The 17,018-nt window shown below is 38.1% G+C and overlaps 1 protein-coding gene across 1 annotated transcript in view; it reads right to left on the bottom strand.

Moving 5' to 3' along the window:
* Window positions 1-1,873: 1,873 nt before the first annotated feature.
* Window positions 1,874-17,018, bottom strand: part of ARHGAP20 (Rho GTPase activating protein 20) — a 149,227-nt gene continuing 134,082 nt past the window's right edge. The window contains exons 11-15 of the mRNA XM_032640504.1: window positions 15,714-15,875; window positions 10,921-11,030; window positions 8,330-8,519; window positions 7,045-7,159; window positions 1,874-5,950 (exon numbers count right to left, since the gene is read on the bottom strand). Coding sequence (XP_032496395.1) covers window positions 4,098-5,950; window positions 7,045-7,159; window positions 8,330-8,519; window positions 10,921-11,030; window positions 15,714-15,875 — 2,430 coding nt within the window. The 3' untranslated portion in view covers window positions 1,874-4,097. The remainder of the gene's footprint in view (window positions 5,951-7,044; window positions 7,160-8,329; window positions 8,520-10,920; window positions 11,031-15,713; window positions 15,876-17,018) is intronic.

Genomic DNA, 17,018 nt, shown 5'->3' with positions numbered 1-17,018 from the left:
TACAGCTTTCCTCCCCCTCTGTTCATTTGCTGTAAGCTTCAAGCAGTAAGCTTCTCTGTGTTCATGTATTTTGATGATTCTCTGCTTCTCAGTCATCTCATTCTTGGGGCAAAGATGTAAAATGTCTTTTTTCTTCTGAAAATTTTAGGCAGTAACCATCAGTCCCTATGACCTGGTAGAGACAGAGTATTTCTTTACAGCAACCATTTTACTGGCCCAGAGTAATGGACCTACCTCACAAGTACAGGTTTTTAGCTAATTTATTCACTCCTCATAGCAGATCAAGAGGCTGTAAGAAGTTCTAAATTTAATTCCAAGTTACTGTAATCTAAAAATTAAACCTAGATGAGTGAAAACAACTAGCATTTAAATCTTAATGTCTCCCAAACCCACATCTTCTATTGTCATATAAAATCAAACTCCTGAAAACATATTTACTTTGCCTTAAGAAATTAAATAGGTTAGAAAAACACTCTGAACTATCTACAAATGCACATGCCCTCTGACATTGCACAATGAGAACACACATTGTACAAATTAAGAAACAATATACATCTATTACCACCCTGTGCATATTTCTTTGGGACTTGGAAACAAATTTTTCCAAATTACACCTCAGAGCCTTCTGCCAATTCTACCACATATCTGACATTATACAGAACTAAAGTTTACTTAGTTCCCCTTTTTAAAAATAATACAACTGAAGGATTTATACTCACAGGTGGCTTAGGAACAGAGTAGACTCATACTTGGGGTAGAAAGCACAGAACTCAAGAGTACTCTTCCTTTCAGCAGGAAACTTAGCTTATGAGATATCCTTGTAACCAGACTAGATATTAAAGAAGTTAACATTTTACCCAGCTTTATTATTCATTTTTTTCTTTGTATTGAAATAAACAGTTTGCAAAGACCTCCTCTCAAGTCATTAAAACATGGCCAGGTAGAAAAAGATCAGTTAAACACTTACTACCATAATTTGGATTAAGAGACATAATATTCTTATTTTCAAAGACAAAATATGCCATTGGTTCAAGGATACATTAGATCCTTTCAATTTGATGCCATACCATGAAAAGTAGAAAAACACAAAGTGAGATAATTTATTGAATCCAATGTTTTTAGTAGATTAAGCCTCTTCTTTAAAAGCAAAAATCATCTTTATATTTTGCTCAGAGCAAACCATTTTTTTTCTGGACTAAGGTAGTATATTTTTTTGAATCTTCTTGAAATGGTGCTTAAACTTATATAGAGTGAACTTCCATGAACTTTGAGAAGGCAAAGATGCAACAGTCATGGGAAATGAGAATATTTGATAAGTTTACCTGACTTCATAAGTACTGATGTCTTGTAGTATCTGGATCCAGACATCTTGGGATGTCTGGACATGTCTCGAGTCAGCTGGATACTCTGGTCAGAATGGTTCGAATTTAGACAAGAAAATCTCATACAATCAATTAAACTGAGTTGATGGTTCTCTGATATGAGAATATAGACTTAATACGTATCTGATTCTAGGAACGCAGTGTAAATATAATATCTAAGAAAAATGAAGACTGTGTATGAAGCATAACTTGTTTGGTAAACAGTAAGATTAGAAAACTATAAAAGAAAAAAACCTCTTTTTCTAGAGAGACTAACCATGGCCTATGACTAAAAGCTCAAAGATCCAATTCAACATTAATTACATTTTATGAAATTTCCAACGTTAAGCAGAAATTGGGCTCATTAGCTAAAACAAGTCTACAAAGGGCAATATTGCTCTGGTGGGACTGTTAACTCTGAAGAATGTTGTTTTATTTAATAGACAAAATGGACTTCATACATATCCATTATCAGTGCCTTTATAACCAAACAACTTTAAAATTTAGCAGCAGTTTCTGCAAGTACAAAAATACACATTTATTACATAACATATGGTAGTAAAATTTGTCAAGATATATTATACAAACTCAAAAGCATTTTAGATAAAGCATTGGTCTAATATATTATAGATTGACAGAGTATGATAAAATGACATGTAGTCTGTCTTCAAATCATACAATATAATACTTTACAGCAATATTAACTATTCACATTAAATGTTACAGGAGTATCTAAGGGAACACAGAGAGTAGGAATGGTTATTGAAGAACCTCAGCATCTATTTTCTTCCATGCTTCAAACTGAGTGGATGATTTCCTATCCATCAATATGAAAGCAAAAAGGATAGAACTATTATTTTGTTAAGTAGAGAAGCAATTTCTTCTAGAAAGACACTCCAAGCCATAAGAGCTTCATTCACATCTTGTGGTTCTGCAGTAGTATGCCCTAAGGGTGAGGGGAATCCCTGTTGCCTTTATATATTATACCACAAAAGATGCCTATGGACACTTAGGAGTCTAAATATAGGAGTGGTTAGTTATAAGGTAAAATCTACTTCACATCTGTGACTGAGATGGCCAGTGTCATAAAGGAGCTCTTTGGAGAGGGTTCTAAAAGTTAATTATAATGCTTAGGACAAACAGGGCCATGTCCCCTAGAGGTAGGTAGCACCTAGAGCTAATACTGAAAGGACTTCTTCTATCTTACAGAAAACATTATTTTTTCTATAACTGAAAAATGCAACCTTTAGGACAACAGTGAAAGAACATTTTGACATGAAAGTTTCTGGGTGGCTGAGAAAAATAATTTGGAATTAAGCAAATTTGTGGGAGGAAGGTCCATCTGATACTGAACTAAAGAAACCAAATGGGCTCTAAGCAACTTCTTATAAGTATTTAAAATGAAGGAAGATGCACATCCATTTCTGATTCTACCCCTTCACACTGGCCGGCAAGGCCAAATAATCCATGGAAATAATCCAGGAGAGGTACTGGTATAAACTTTAAGGCAAGAGAGGAGAAATGTCCATGGATATGAAATGAACCAATGGGGTATAAACCATGAATCATTTGGAACAAAGAATATGTAAAAACTTCTGGAGGTAAGAAAATCCAAAGCCGATGACTGCCTGAAAGGAGGCCTGACAGCCACTCTTATGGCTCCTCTATTCTGTGACTCTTTATAACCTGCCAACCTCAAAACTGTTCTCAACTGCCAAGTGACAATCAGAAAAGGGATGATTTACCAGTAATTTTTTCTGGCTGACTAATCTAAGAGGCAAGGAGCAGAAAAAAATTTCAACAAAGAGGAGCCATGCTTTGATCACATGTTGGCAATAGCAATCGTGTAATAGAGAAAGGACTGCTGTGGCAGTTTTTTCCCCCACACTAAGACAGCAAACACAGTCAATCTGCATTTCTGGAGAATGTTTCTAGCTCAGGTACCTTGCAAGGACATTGAAATGAGCAACCACCTCCTTCTTTCTCCTCACAGTTCTGTGTCCTGGAACCTCTGCAGAGCAATGAAACACTAATGGAAAAGCACAACCAACACAACCAAAGAAACAAAACAAACAAAAACTATTATATCATGGTACTCATGGCTTTTGAATCACTGTAGTTTTCTTCCTCTCTAGTTGCATCAATGGGCTAATACCTGAAATGATGTTGTGAGGGCATGTGACTGACTATAAGATGTCACAGAAATGGCCACTGGTTCAGATTTGGGGAAAAGTTTCAAATAATTTCCTTTATTATTGAACATGTTTTCCTTCTGTAGCTTTGATTAGTGGCATTTTTCTTGCCTACTTATTAAACACATTCCATGGAATGTGGATGGTTTCTCTCCACCCTTCCCTCTCTCTCTCCAGTTCCTATTCTTCACTTTTGACTTCCTGGCTTTCTCAGGTTACTAATTTCATCATACATGGCATGTTTCCTCTAGAGAAGACGCTTTCTCTAGCCCTCTGCTTGTAGCTCTTAAAATGCATGACAGGATCAAACCACGCTCTAATAAGGAAAAGCCTCCCAAACACTTAGGTGACAAAAGTTTTTAGTCTAAACTTTTTGCCAAATAGTCTCAATAAAGAGAATTCTTTTGTTGTCCTAAGTATTAGCAATGATTATCCTTATGCTACCCATCCCAGATATTTTACACAAAGAGGTCATAATAATTATTATCTTTATATCATGATTAGCCCAGTTTCTGTTCTTGTAGACATCAGATTCTTATTGTGGTTAAATGTCTTTGGTCAAATGTCTGTCCTCAACATCACAAACCACTGTAGGCCCTGAGTCTGGGCTGCACACATGATCCACAGTCAAAGAGCTGGGCGAGGATCTTCCGTGAGGCAGAGTACCGGGAGAACACTGCCCACTAATCTCTCCTTCCTCGGGTGACTTCATACAAAGCCCGAGTCTGTCTTCCACTAGGCTGACTGGAGAGCTACAGTGTTTCTCTGAGTCCTGGCTGGGGTAAGAACTATACCAGCGGGCTGTTTGCACAGCTCCAAGTCCTTCAGCCGCCCTTCGGGGCATGTCTTTCTGTCTCTCATGCAGTGCGTTGGCTTCTGGAACACCAGAAGCATGTGGAGGAGGCTCTGTGTGTCCTTTTAGAGAACCTATTTTATTTTCCTCTGGTCTGGGTGCCCTTGCCTTCTTTTTGAGGGACCAGTTTTTCAAACTGGCTACTCCATTTCTCAACCATGTGCTGGGGTGAAGAGTTACAGAATGCATTTGTGAATGCCACTCTACACTGTCCTTTTTTGTATAAGCCAGGTGACCACTGGCCTGCCCTGATGAGGGACCAGGAATTCCAGAAATGAGGCTGGAACCGCTAAAGTCAGAAGAAAGCTCTTCCTGCTTTCTTTGAGCCTGAAAAGTGCAATCTATTGGAGAGGAAGTTTCAGTGGGTGTAAACACGGAGTGTTCAGAAATCTGAGAAAAAGCACTGTCTTGGGAGCTCACTGATGAGCCAGATGGAGAAGTGCCTGGGGAGGACAAGCTGGAATAGCTAGTCCTTGAGCAAATGTTTAATCTTGGGGGTAAAACCTTATCAGTGTTTTGGTTTGTGGCACTAGTCTTGCCCACCTCAATCCCCATGACCAAACTCTGATTAATAAGCTTTTGGCCCTCCATTTGCAAAGACTTGTGCCGCTTGAGATAATCTTCCTCTCCATGCAAGAGACTGGCTTCATAGCTGGCTTTATGTTGTTTCTTTGAATGAATCCCCCTGAGATAGGTCAGTTTGCAGTGTTGGTCATCAATGTTGGGCTCTGAGCATCGCCGGTGCCTCCTTGAACTCTTGAGGGCATCTGTTGTGTGTGGTGGGGAGTATCCAGATGTATCTGCATCAAAGGTCTGGTTCCTGGGATGATCACATGAGGACATGTGACTATAAGATGCCATGGAAATAGCTACTGGCTTGGATTTAGGAAAAAGTTTTACATGATTTCCTTCATTATCAGACAAGCTTTTCTTCTTAACATTTTTATTAGTGGCATTTTTCTTGATATCAGTGCCTATGACTAAACTCTTTTTAAAACATGTCTTACCTTCTTCCTGGAGGGGTTGATTCTGATTCAGATGGCTCTCATCTTTTTTCGAGAGAACTGCATCACAGCTGGACTTGCGTAGCTTTTTCTGATAAAACTCCCTGAGATAGGAAAGCTTTGAATCTAGATAGTCGTAGCTGGGCTCTGAGCAGCGCCGGTGTCGCCTCAAGCTTTTTGGAGCATCTGGTGCAGTTGTAGACAGGTGGCTGGGCGTGCTCATGCCAGAGGGGGCCCTGGCATGATCCTGCAGGGGTTCCTTTGTGTACACTGCAATGTTCACTGGCTTAGATTCAAGAGGCTGCTCCATTTGAATGTCTTCATCTTTAGAATGGTCTAAGTCAAAGTCGCTCAGGGTTAAAAGACCTTCTACCTCAGGCTGGTCGAGGTCATAGTCACTGAGGGTTAACACAGAGTCCATGCTTCTGCTACCCTGACCAAGTTTCTTTACCAAGTCGCTACACGGGGCATCAACATCCTCATTCAGCTCATTCTCCAAGCTGTCATAGGAGGAGTCATTCAGTTGGAAGCAAGAGATATCTGTTGAAAAAGCGAATCATGATTATTGTTTTTACTTTCCCAACTGTGATGATGTTTAACTTAATTCTGTTTTCATGCAGATTGTTCAAATTCCTACTCTAAAGAAAGAAAGGATCTTTCACAGTCTTCCCAGTACTAAGTGCAGAATTAAAAATAAACTGTGGGGGTATAATAGATTTACCTCAGTTCCTGAAGAAATGGGCTTTCCTTAAGTAAGATTTCCTCAAAGCAATGAGGAGATACCAAGAAACAGTTAAAAATATAAAGGAATTAATGCCAGATATACCCAGGTTCTGAATAAGATATACCCAGGTTCTGAATAAGACCCTTGTCTTTTAAATGGATTAGCTGGTGGATATATATACATAATTAACTCTAGTCTCAGAGATACCATTTACTAACCCTAACAATCTCTATTTGACAAAGATTTTTTACTATCCTTTATGTAATCTTTAATACAACCATCACAGTTAGATATTATGGTTTATCCATATTTATAAACGAAGATAATGATTTTCAGTGGCATAGAATAATTGGCCAAAGGTAACATAACTAATAATTGGTGGTACAGGAATTCATAATCTGGAACGTTGAATGTCTTTACCCCTAACACACCCTGGCTTGCCCCATGATGCTAGTTGTTTTTAAAGTGTTTTTGCAGTGCACTAGAATTCTGAGAAGTCTCAGGGACCTCTAGGAGGAAGGTGAGGAGCAAAAAAACCAGGGCTGCCTCTACTGCCTCTGGGCCTTCTACTCCAGTTTCAATCACAGCAGCTGTGTTATTCATATTGGGGTTCCTTGTAAAGTTTTATTTAAAGAAAGGTTAAAAACATCATACCATATAATGCTGCCACTAACAACTTCTTGGAGTTTGGAACCTTGTCTTATACATTTCTTAACACTACCACAGTGTTAACATACTCTGACCTATTAGCAGGCCTTCTAAGGAAGGAGCAGAAGTCCTAGGCCCACTAACCCAGGTGAGAGGCCCCTTCACCTGAGCTGCTATGGGCTCCAGGATAACCACTGTCCCAGCTGATCTTCACAGATGTGTGTCTGTTTCCCACAAAAAAAAATCCAATTATTCACAATACCTGAGGCATTCTCTCTAGTATCACATCTCACTGAAACCTCTCCCAAGAGGGAAGTGATTTCTTCTCCAAATATCCGACAGCAATTTTCAATCAGAAATTGTATAAGAAGAGAAACCTGTACAAAAAAGGGACAAAAATGAACTGCTACTTCTCATAATGTCTATAAATCACATTTCATATATGAATCCTGATTCTAACAAAAAATGCAAAAGAATCCTTAGAAAAATTCATGTCTGCTTTAAAAGTATACAATACAGTTTCCTCTAACAAACTATAATACTTTCAAGAGCAGTTTGAGCATAGAAATTAACTTTAATCAGTGGACTAAAGTTATTATTTGTTATTATGTGTGGCCTTGGCTTAATGCTAACATTTTTATGCCAATAGTTCTGTCTTTAAAATTAGAGTAATTTTAAGTATTCTCTATAGGGCATTTGGGGTGAAGAAATAAACCTTCTCATTAAAATTCATGAAGCATCATTAGATGAACATTTATAAAATGCATTTCTTATGTAAAAGGCAGGTGTCATAAGCGTGGGAAGTGGGTAGGTATCCTCTGTGGATTTATTGTGAAGGAGAGAGACAGCTGGAGAGAAAACTTGCATTTTGCCTGACTAGTCTCTTCCCTTAGGCTCCCTAACTGGAGGTGCTTGGGCGAAGAGGTAAGATTTTGCTAGGGAGCTATGTGCCTCCATGGGATATACCGGAACCTTTACATAGTTTTCTTGCCCCAACAGCTGAGGCAAAGGAGCAGGCAGAATGTTGGGAGCAAGGGGAACCAATACCCCCACCCCTGTACTAACCACCAGGCCCTACATGAGTGTGATTTCAAGTAACTACTGTATGAACTATGTCGATATTATCAACACCTCCATTTTTTAGATGAGGAAACTGGATCAATGTAACTAATTTTGCCTAAGATTGTACATCTGGCAAGTGGTAGGGCTGAGAATCCAACCCTGACCTGTCAAATTCCAAAGTCCTTATTTCTTTTTAAAATCATATCAACTGCTTTCTTATCACTCTATGGTTTAAGTCAGTCAGTCATAGTTGGTTTTCCTCCTGAAAGGGAAAAGGGAAGTAATCCAACTGCTATCACTTTTTTGCTCAAGAAATCACCTTTCTACAGTCTACCAGGATAGGATAAAACACTCAATGAACTCAAATTTATAAGGGTATGTACTGAAGTTATTTAAGAAAATATCTTTCAGAATTAATACCCTGAATGTTAGGTTCAAAATGGGGACTTGGTCCCTCACAGCATAAAAATGAAAAACTTCATTACCTTTTTTGTAAATTCGTTTTCTAGTTCTGGGCTGGAGGAAGTAGGAGGCCAAAGAATGCTTGGAGCGATGCACACTGCTAAATTAAATGCAGTCATCTGATTGGATGAGGAATGTTGCTCAATGTTGTATAATACCCCAAAAAGATACCTTAGGAGAATAACATTGGCTCTTGGAAGCTGGTCTAATAGCCTAAAGACAGAAAAATGCACTCTTTAAGCAAACATTTCATAGAAAACTTGTATAGCCAGGCAGCCCTTGCTTTTCACAGTTGAGATGTACAGGAAAGTGTGTCAACATGGCACATGCAAAGTGAGGACTTCCTGTACATAGGAGAGAAAGTGAGCACTGGAGATTTATTTATTTATTTTGTACACTGCCTTCATAATCCAATGAAAATGTGAAAGAATGCAGAAAAATGGTTCATAAAAAAATGCTGCCTGAAATATTTACCTGAAACTGGTACAATGTGTCTTATGCAAATCCTGTAACATTCCAGAATATTCTCAACCAATACCCCAAAAAACTTTCTGATGAAATTAAACAGTTATACTTAATATGCTCCTTTACTTCCAAGTGGCAACACAAGGATTCTGTCTCTTGGTAAAAACCCAAACTTCAGCTACGAAGACTCCCAGGTCCATTCTGAGAGCTTATGCTCTGCTCCCACATCTTCCGAGATCAGTTTTGTCCCACATCTCTTTATCTCACTGGTGTTACTATCACACATAAGTCAAGCTTACGATAGTATTTTTCCTACTGTTCCTATTTTGTAATTGATAAGGAATTTTAAATGAACATTCACTAAAAATGATTTTTACTACCATACAGAAAACATATGCTGATAGTCATGCTTGTTGCTTTTTTCCAGCAAGAATCTGTAACCTGGGGTTACATTGGGTAATCTGACTCCTGTTGCATAAACAGCAGAGAGGTGTTTTTTCGGCACTATGGACTGACAATGAGTACAGTTTTGTAGGGACAAATTATGAAAGATACTGAAATGGACCAAAAGATTACTGAATGTATTCAATGGAAAGTGAGGTACTGTCTATCATACTCTAGGGCAGTGGTCCCCAACCTTTTTGGCACCGGGGACCGGTTTCATGGGCAACAATTTTTTCATGGACAGTGGGGTTGGGGGGATGGTTCAGGCGGTAATGTGAGCGATGGGGTGTGATGGGGAGAAGCAGATGAAGCTTCGCTTGCTTACCCACCGCGCACTTACCTCCTGCTGTGCGGCCCGGTTCCTCACAGGCCGCAGACTGCTACTGGTCCATGGCCCAGGGGTTGGGGACCCCTGCTCTAGGATATCTGTTTCTATGGGGGCCCTAAACCTTTGAGTTATTTTACAACTCTGAAAACTGTAGATTACTGACAGCAGTGCACTTAACACTTGTCTATAGACTGGAAAATTCTGTCTGGTGGAGAGATAAATGGTTTATTTGTACATACACCCCCGTGCCCCAGTAGTAAAAGTCAGTTTTGCATCTACTTGTAAATTCATTTCAGCATTTCTGAGTTAACTATGTAAGTTGTGGTATTGATAGTTTGAAATCTCCTTTGAACTGGCAGTAATATCTTACTAGTTCTCTCATTAATTAATGTTTTAAATAAAATCTTTCACATGTGTTAATTTTGTATTTGTATGAAAGCCATAATTCTACCCTCTTTAAAAAAATCACCCATTTAACAGTTTGTAGAATATAAAGTTTTAGACAATGAGCAACAAAATACAAAATCTGAGGTTCACTACCTCTGAATGGTTTCCACCAAACCTTAATGGAAGCAGAGATAGAATTTTGTTACATGGCTTTGATTCTGGTGTCTTCAACAGTTATACTATTTTCTTCTACTGATAAAAGGTGTCTATCAATAGCAGTGTGTAGATAATAATTTGTATTTGAAAGCTGCTCAAGAAAAACCTGTACTAAACAAGCATAGGCAAATAAATGATATTGGGATTCTTGGGTTTTCAGAGAGCTGGAAGTATTGCTTCTCTTATAATGCAGGAAATATTCAGGAATCAGGATGGTGAGTCCTGCCAGCAACTTACCTTTGCATGAATACAGACAATGCATTCTTTGCATGAATACAGACAATACACTTTTCTCTCTGTAGTATTCCCACATATCCTTCTTCATATATCTCTTTCACTGATTATACTACACTGTTATTCTCTGTTTCATCTATTCTATCTATTCGACTAGACTTAGTTCCCTGAGGGGAAGGAATTTTCTCTATGTGAATTCAGTTGCTAAGTGAAGTATATAAGGAATTGTCTGGTTAGTTAAATATTTACCAAAACTAAGATCATAAATTGTAGATTGGGTCTACTGTGTTAGCTATTGGTCTAATGGATTTCAGCTCCTATCAGATTCAGATATACAGAAGGTGTACAATGGTAGAGTATTCCACGTTAATAAGGTTAGGGGTAAAAAACAGTAACAATGACAGTAGCTAGCATAAATCTATATTTAAACTGGTCCCCATGGATTTGACTTTGATAGTCATATTACATTAATAGACAAACTTATAAAATGTAAGTTTTTTAAAAAGTATTTTTGAGAAATGACCAAATTAGAATAATTACCTTTGAACTGCATGTATTTTCTCTTCATCATTTCCTTGATCCATTACACAGACCCAATGATCATAGAGATCTGACGAAAAAGTACTTCCTGGAATATTTCGTAGAAAATCCTTATATAGAGGGAAAAATAAATATTTAAAATTGTTATTCTCATGCTAATTATATATGAGAGAAATTACAAAGAAGACACGTTATTGGAAAGTACAGTTAAGGTGTCCCTTCTTTGGAATACACAGAGCTCTGTGCTAACCCTTCAATGATGTGCACATATAGAAATGCATGCTTTGATATTTTTCTAACAAAAACCAGAGGGAAATTGGATTCTGGACTATAGTGGTAAAGATAATGGACAACCTGTTTGGGATGAAACCTCCTGTGTGTGTACATTTTAGCAAATTAGTATAACATGGCAGGGTCTGGCAAACCATCCTAAATCCTTTTTATTTCACTAGTTAAAAGAAATGCATGAAGATATTTGTGAGATTCATAATGTGGTAATCAGTCATCCAATCATTCTATACATATTTATTCATATGTTCCAGGCACTGTTTAAGGTGCTAGGGATAGAGTAGTAAATAAAACCAAGTCCCTGTTGTTTTAGAACTTTATATTCCAGTGGCATTGGTGAATAATTCCATCCAGAGGTACTTAGAATTTCTCCTTATATTCCCCATAGAAGAGCTCTCATGTATCATGGGGAGAAAGCACTCCAGACTATGACTGGGCTCTGGGAGCCTAGGACAGCACCCCATGCCTAATGTACATTAAATAATATGTCCCTGGGGGCTTCCCTAGTGGCGCTGTGGTTGGGAGTCTGCCTGCCGATGCAGGGGACACGGGTTCGTGCCCGGGTCCGGGAGGATCCCACGTGCCGCGGGGCGGCTGGGCCCGTGAGCCATGGCCGCCGAGCCTGCGCGTCCGGAGCCTGTGCTCCGCAACAGGAGAGGCCACAACAGTGAGAGGCCCGCGTACTGCAAAAAAAAAAAAAAAAAAAAAAATGTCCCTGGTACATTATCCTGTCTGGCCTTTGAGAGCCTTTTATTTTGAGGCCACTGGCAGGGCTAGGTGTGGTGAAACCAGACTATGACACAAGTAGGATATAATCAACGGCGTTTGTTGTTTGACATATGTTAATAAAAAGCTTAAAAATGAGCTAATTTTGGTCTTGGTCCTATGTTCCTTTCTGATCTAGGCCAACTCTCTCTGCTGCTTTTGGCATGGTTCTAACAAGCCAAGCTTGCAAAGTCTGATCTCCACCTTAGTAAACTTCAGGCAGACAAAACTCAATTTCATATCTAAGCACTGTACCCATGGTTGACTATCCTCTTGCAAGTTTCTGCCTACAACATGGAGATAGGTGAAAGTCTGCAATTGAATAATTTTAATCCTTGCTGGAAAATCGAATCAGCAACATCATCTATGTGCTTTAAAACGGCAATGCACAACTTGTTGCTTATATGTCATGTTTTTATTACTAAGATGGAAGCTGTGATACCTAAGTGTTGCAGTTAGCTAATTAGGTGAGCATGTCCCCCACTAGCTTATTAGCTCCTTCAGGGCAGGATCGGACCCTCACCTTCTACATCATACACCTTAATGCCAAGCACAGTCCCAGACATAGTCGAGGTCATTACTGAACTGTTGCTATTTGTCATATGGTCAAATATTAGTGAAGGACAAGGGAAGGTCAACTAACTATAACTGAGATTCTAAAATAATTTTTATAAACCTCTTTGTGGTCACGTTATCTATTAACATACATTTGTTTTAGAGTAGTTAACAAGTAGGAAGATGATTGATACAAAGTCTTTCTCTGTTCTATTATATTTTTCAGCAGAAATGTACCTGGATACTTGTGATTCAGATGTGTCATCACAAAAGTTACCTCTTTCTTTTGGGTAAAGCTACCGAATTTTCACAATTTCAGACTAATTTTAGTTGCTGTACCTACTTTAAGAGTCAGAGTCAGAAGAGCCAAAATCTGTTATTTCAAATTGGGGCAGTGACAATGCCTCTCTTTTTAAATCTCAGTGGAAAAAATACTTATGATCTGTTTTGAAGAAAAACATCATTAAATCTTAAAACCTACACTTGAAAGATAATAACTTGTAACATCTCAATGAACTCTCCACAGCTGGAATAACAAGTTGCGAAATAACAACCACCATGGATCTGAGAAAGGATGTGAGAGCTGGTTCTGAATTACAATCACCAACTCTTAGCACTCAACGGAAAGCCTCCTCCCCTCCAAAACCAGAACCCAAGCCATCAGCAGAATGCCCATATTAATTTGAGATGAGATTCCTAGGATTAAAAATGAACTTTTCTTCAAAGGTCTGATGGATCAAAATTACAGTATCTCAAGCAATTTTCTTCCAATTATAGTTTGAAGGTTAAGCTTATATTTAAACAAAACCAGTATAAGCAAAACACTAAAGGAAAACTTAAGTATCACTTCCAAATAGTCTTAAAAACAAGAAACAAAACAAAACAAAAGCTCAAAAACTTTCGGCAAAAAGTTTCCCTTTCTTGCAACCACTTGGAAGAAATGAGAGTAAAACACAGTTATATGATTATGAAACTTTAATTAGTTGGAACCCATCTAGCCAGACTTTTCAATCATTTGGATTACTTTCTGTCTTTTGTTTATTCCTCTATAAGTACAATTTCTTCAATCTGAAATACAGTTTAACTCTTCTAGAACCATTCTTCTTTGTAATAGCCTCAACAATTTAGTACAAAGTTTTAAGAAGCATAGTGCTGTGATGAATAGCATAGTAAGGAAAATTTTCTAAAACATAGGCTTTAACTTCTTAAATTAAGAGATGGGAGAAAGCCTAATTATATGAAAAAAAATTCATCATGCATATATCTGCATGTATGTGGCTAATTACACCATACATACTTTTATTGTACTCCAGGATTGAAGGGTAATCACAAATCCTGTGTAAAATAAATTAGATGACCCTAGCTCCAATTCTCCAGTTCTTCTGAGTGATACTTTATTGTGAAAGTCCATGGCAGGGATTGTTTAAGAGCAGACACGGCCCTTTTACCAAGAGACATCTGATTGTTCATTAAGTCATGAAGTATGATTCTGTAAGCAACTGACCAGCAGTAGGGATATGCAAGAGTCTTCTTCACCATGTTTTCCTTAATTTGGTTTTTATGCTCCAGGCCCTGGGATGCAGGCTGGGGCACTGTCTCCACCCCTAGCTCTGGTGCATTCCAACCCTGCTGGGAGATGGGAGCCTGATGCTGGTCTGCAGAAGCTATTGCTGAGGCCAAAATCTCTGCTAAAAGCTGGTTTTGGCTCTAGGTTTTCCAAAAATGTGAGGCATTTTCAAGAATGTGAGGAGGAAAACATTTTAGAAGTCTAACTCAACTGTGGATGTGAGTTAAGTAACCACAGGGGTGGGTTCTAGGGTTTTTTTTGCCATAAGTAAGCTTATCTGCCACAAGCATTTTTGCTGCAAAAACTTTTACCAAATAGTGAATTGGCTGTAAGGCAATTCTACCATAAAAGGTAAAATAACAAAAAATAAATGAGGAACATTAAAAAGGATATAATGAAACACGAGAATAGCGAAATTAAAGACTTTATTGTGAAATGCAAAATATCTGAATGCATTCAAAATGTGTGTAGATTCATGGCAATACTGCGCAATCAACTGACATTATTTTGTGGGTTGTACTTACGCACTTGTCTTCCAAGTCTTTCGTTCATAGTACTTTATACATTTTTTTTGCTTGTTGATTCGTCTCTTGTTCAGCATCACACTTTTTCTTTTTTGCTAAAATTTCTTCCTTCATTAAGAGAGGCACCAGGCTTCAAATACTATGTACTAGGGTGCATATTTGTGCCTGAGTGCTTGTGAAAGCCTTCCACACCATTGTATGTTTTTGGCATACTGTCATTTGTCCATTGATAAATGTTCCTAAGTTCTAGGGGAAATGTGGGTTCATGCTATGCCTTCAAGGTCCTTGGCCTCCTTCACCTCCAATGTAGTGTGTTTCAAAATATGAAACCAACTCTTGGGACCAATCATCATCATCTGCCATGATTTTTATATTGTGTATGTCAAAACAAACTGTCAACCAGTTATTTTATTTTTTATGGTAAAGTTGACCTGTGGCCAATGAGTTATGTGGCAAAAATATTTGCAGCAAAGAAGCTTACTGTGAAATACCAGACACACATGGGATGAAGGGTGAGAATCTTTAAGAATGCCAAATGTGGTAAGGATTTCATAAAAGAAGGACTGGATGTTGGAGTCATTCCTACTCCAACTTTACTTTTAAAAGGCATTAGGGGGAGACTGTATAAATGAATGGAATTTTCAGTGGTCTCAGTGAGCAAATTTTTGTTTCAGTTGTTAGGCAAATGTTTGTTTACTCTGGCAAACTCTGTTTCAAAGTTTAATAAAAGTTTACTTCTGAAAATTTCGCCTTTATTAGGAAGATTGTGAGAAAGTCATCAGGATGTTTACTTTGGTAAACATGCTGTGTGTTATGATTATTTTTAATTTTTATTTAATTTTTTTGCATGGGACTGGCAGATGTGAAGATGAGGAGAGTGCTGTGGGATGAAAAAATTTTAAAAAGCCTATCTGACATACCATATCATTAGCAGTGGCTTTTAAATGCCAATGTGACTTTGTGTTATTAACACTTTTTAAGATTCTAATTCTATTATGGTCCTTTGCAGATGGGGATAATGTTATAGTGAGAGAAACCAGTTGTCTTTCTCCAGAGCTATGCTGTGGGGTGGATGAAGGGAGAACTTTCCCTACCTTTAAGACAGATGCTATCACGAAAATAGATTCACAGTCTAGTTGTACTTCAGCTCCAGAATTCAGTTTCTCTTTCAGCTCTCTGCAGGATTTCACATTGGCCGACTGTCTGAAGATGCCTTTTGTGAGGGGTCCTTTTTGGTTAAGAAAGAAAAGCATATCCTATGGGGAACAAGGGGAAAAAAATCAAAATGGCACCTCATGCATAACAAGCAAGGGAACATATATTTGCCCTCTCCAGCTGCCAGAGGCTAGGGTATAACAGGGGGAAGCCCTGAAGGATTGGGGCTAGATGGCCTCCTAGAGATTTAAAGTCAATTTGTTTTTTGCTATCTTTAAATCTCTTTCTCCTATTTATTCTTGTTATATTCAACATCTAAAACACTTTACTTTAAACGCTTGCTTTAATGAGACTGTCTTTTTTCAGTGAACCAACAGTCACTTCAAGGTACCTGTTAACTTGTCTCTCTCCTCCCTAACTACTCTTTCCCCATTATTCTCTAATACGGATTCTTTTCCCCTAATATGGAAATGCTCTTGCCAAATTCACTCTCCACTTGCTTGTCTTTCTTTTTATATGACTTTACATTTTATTCTACTTCCTGTATTTACTTCCTTCTTTTAAAATCAGCCTCCAAAATCATCTCTTCCAGGAAGTTTTCTTCATTCCATTCCATTCCATTCTCTTCAACCTTTCATTTTGCTTTCTTTCTTTCTGTGTGTCCTCTGCTTGCCATGTAGGAAGAGAATAGGTGTTGGAGACGAGCAACCCATGGGATCTGGAACCTAGCTATGACACGTGTTTATTGTGTGACCTTTGGTAAACTCGAGGGTTTTTTTCCCTTTAATTTGTAAAGTAGGAATGATGGTGATGATGATGATGATGATGGTAACTACCCTCTAAATCTGTTGTGACGGATAAGCAATAAAGTGGCTAGACTAGTACAATAGATGCACAATACAGGAAAAGTGACAGGCATCTAGCATAGTGCTTGGAGGATACTGGACACTCAATGAATGTTGCTTAACAGTGATCATTTACTATATTAACCAGAGACAATAATACTCAGTGGCTTTTATTTGATCTCTTCTACATACAAAAGATAATTAAATGCCAGCACATGTATCTTTATGCTTAAAGACCTAGAATACAAATATAAGATTTAGTATAGAAATACAAGATTTAGTCTCTGTTGCTAAAGCAATTAAATGAGACTTTCTGAACAATGTAGGGTTCAAGAAAGGCTGTGGGAGAAATGTGAGGGCTAATGTGGATTCTCTTTCTACAAAGGAGATTCTAATTTA

Source organism: Phocoena sinus, chromosome 8 (genome assembly GCF_008692025.1).
Source record: "Phocoena sinus isolate mPhoSin1 chromosome 8, mPhoSin1.pri, whole genome shotgun sequence".
Taxonomy (NCBI): Eukaryota; Metazoa; Chordata; class Mammalia; order Artiodactyla; family Phocoenidae; genus Phocoena; species Phocoena sinus.
Note: the sequence above shows the minus strand (reverse complement) of the source record. Positions and strands in the feature narration are given on the sequence as shown.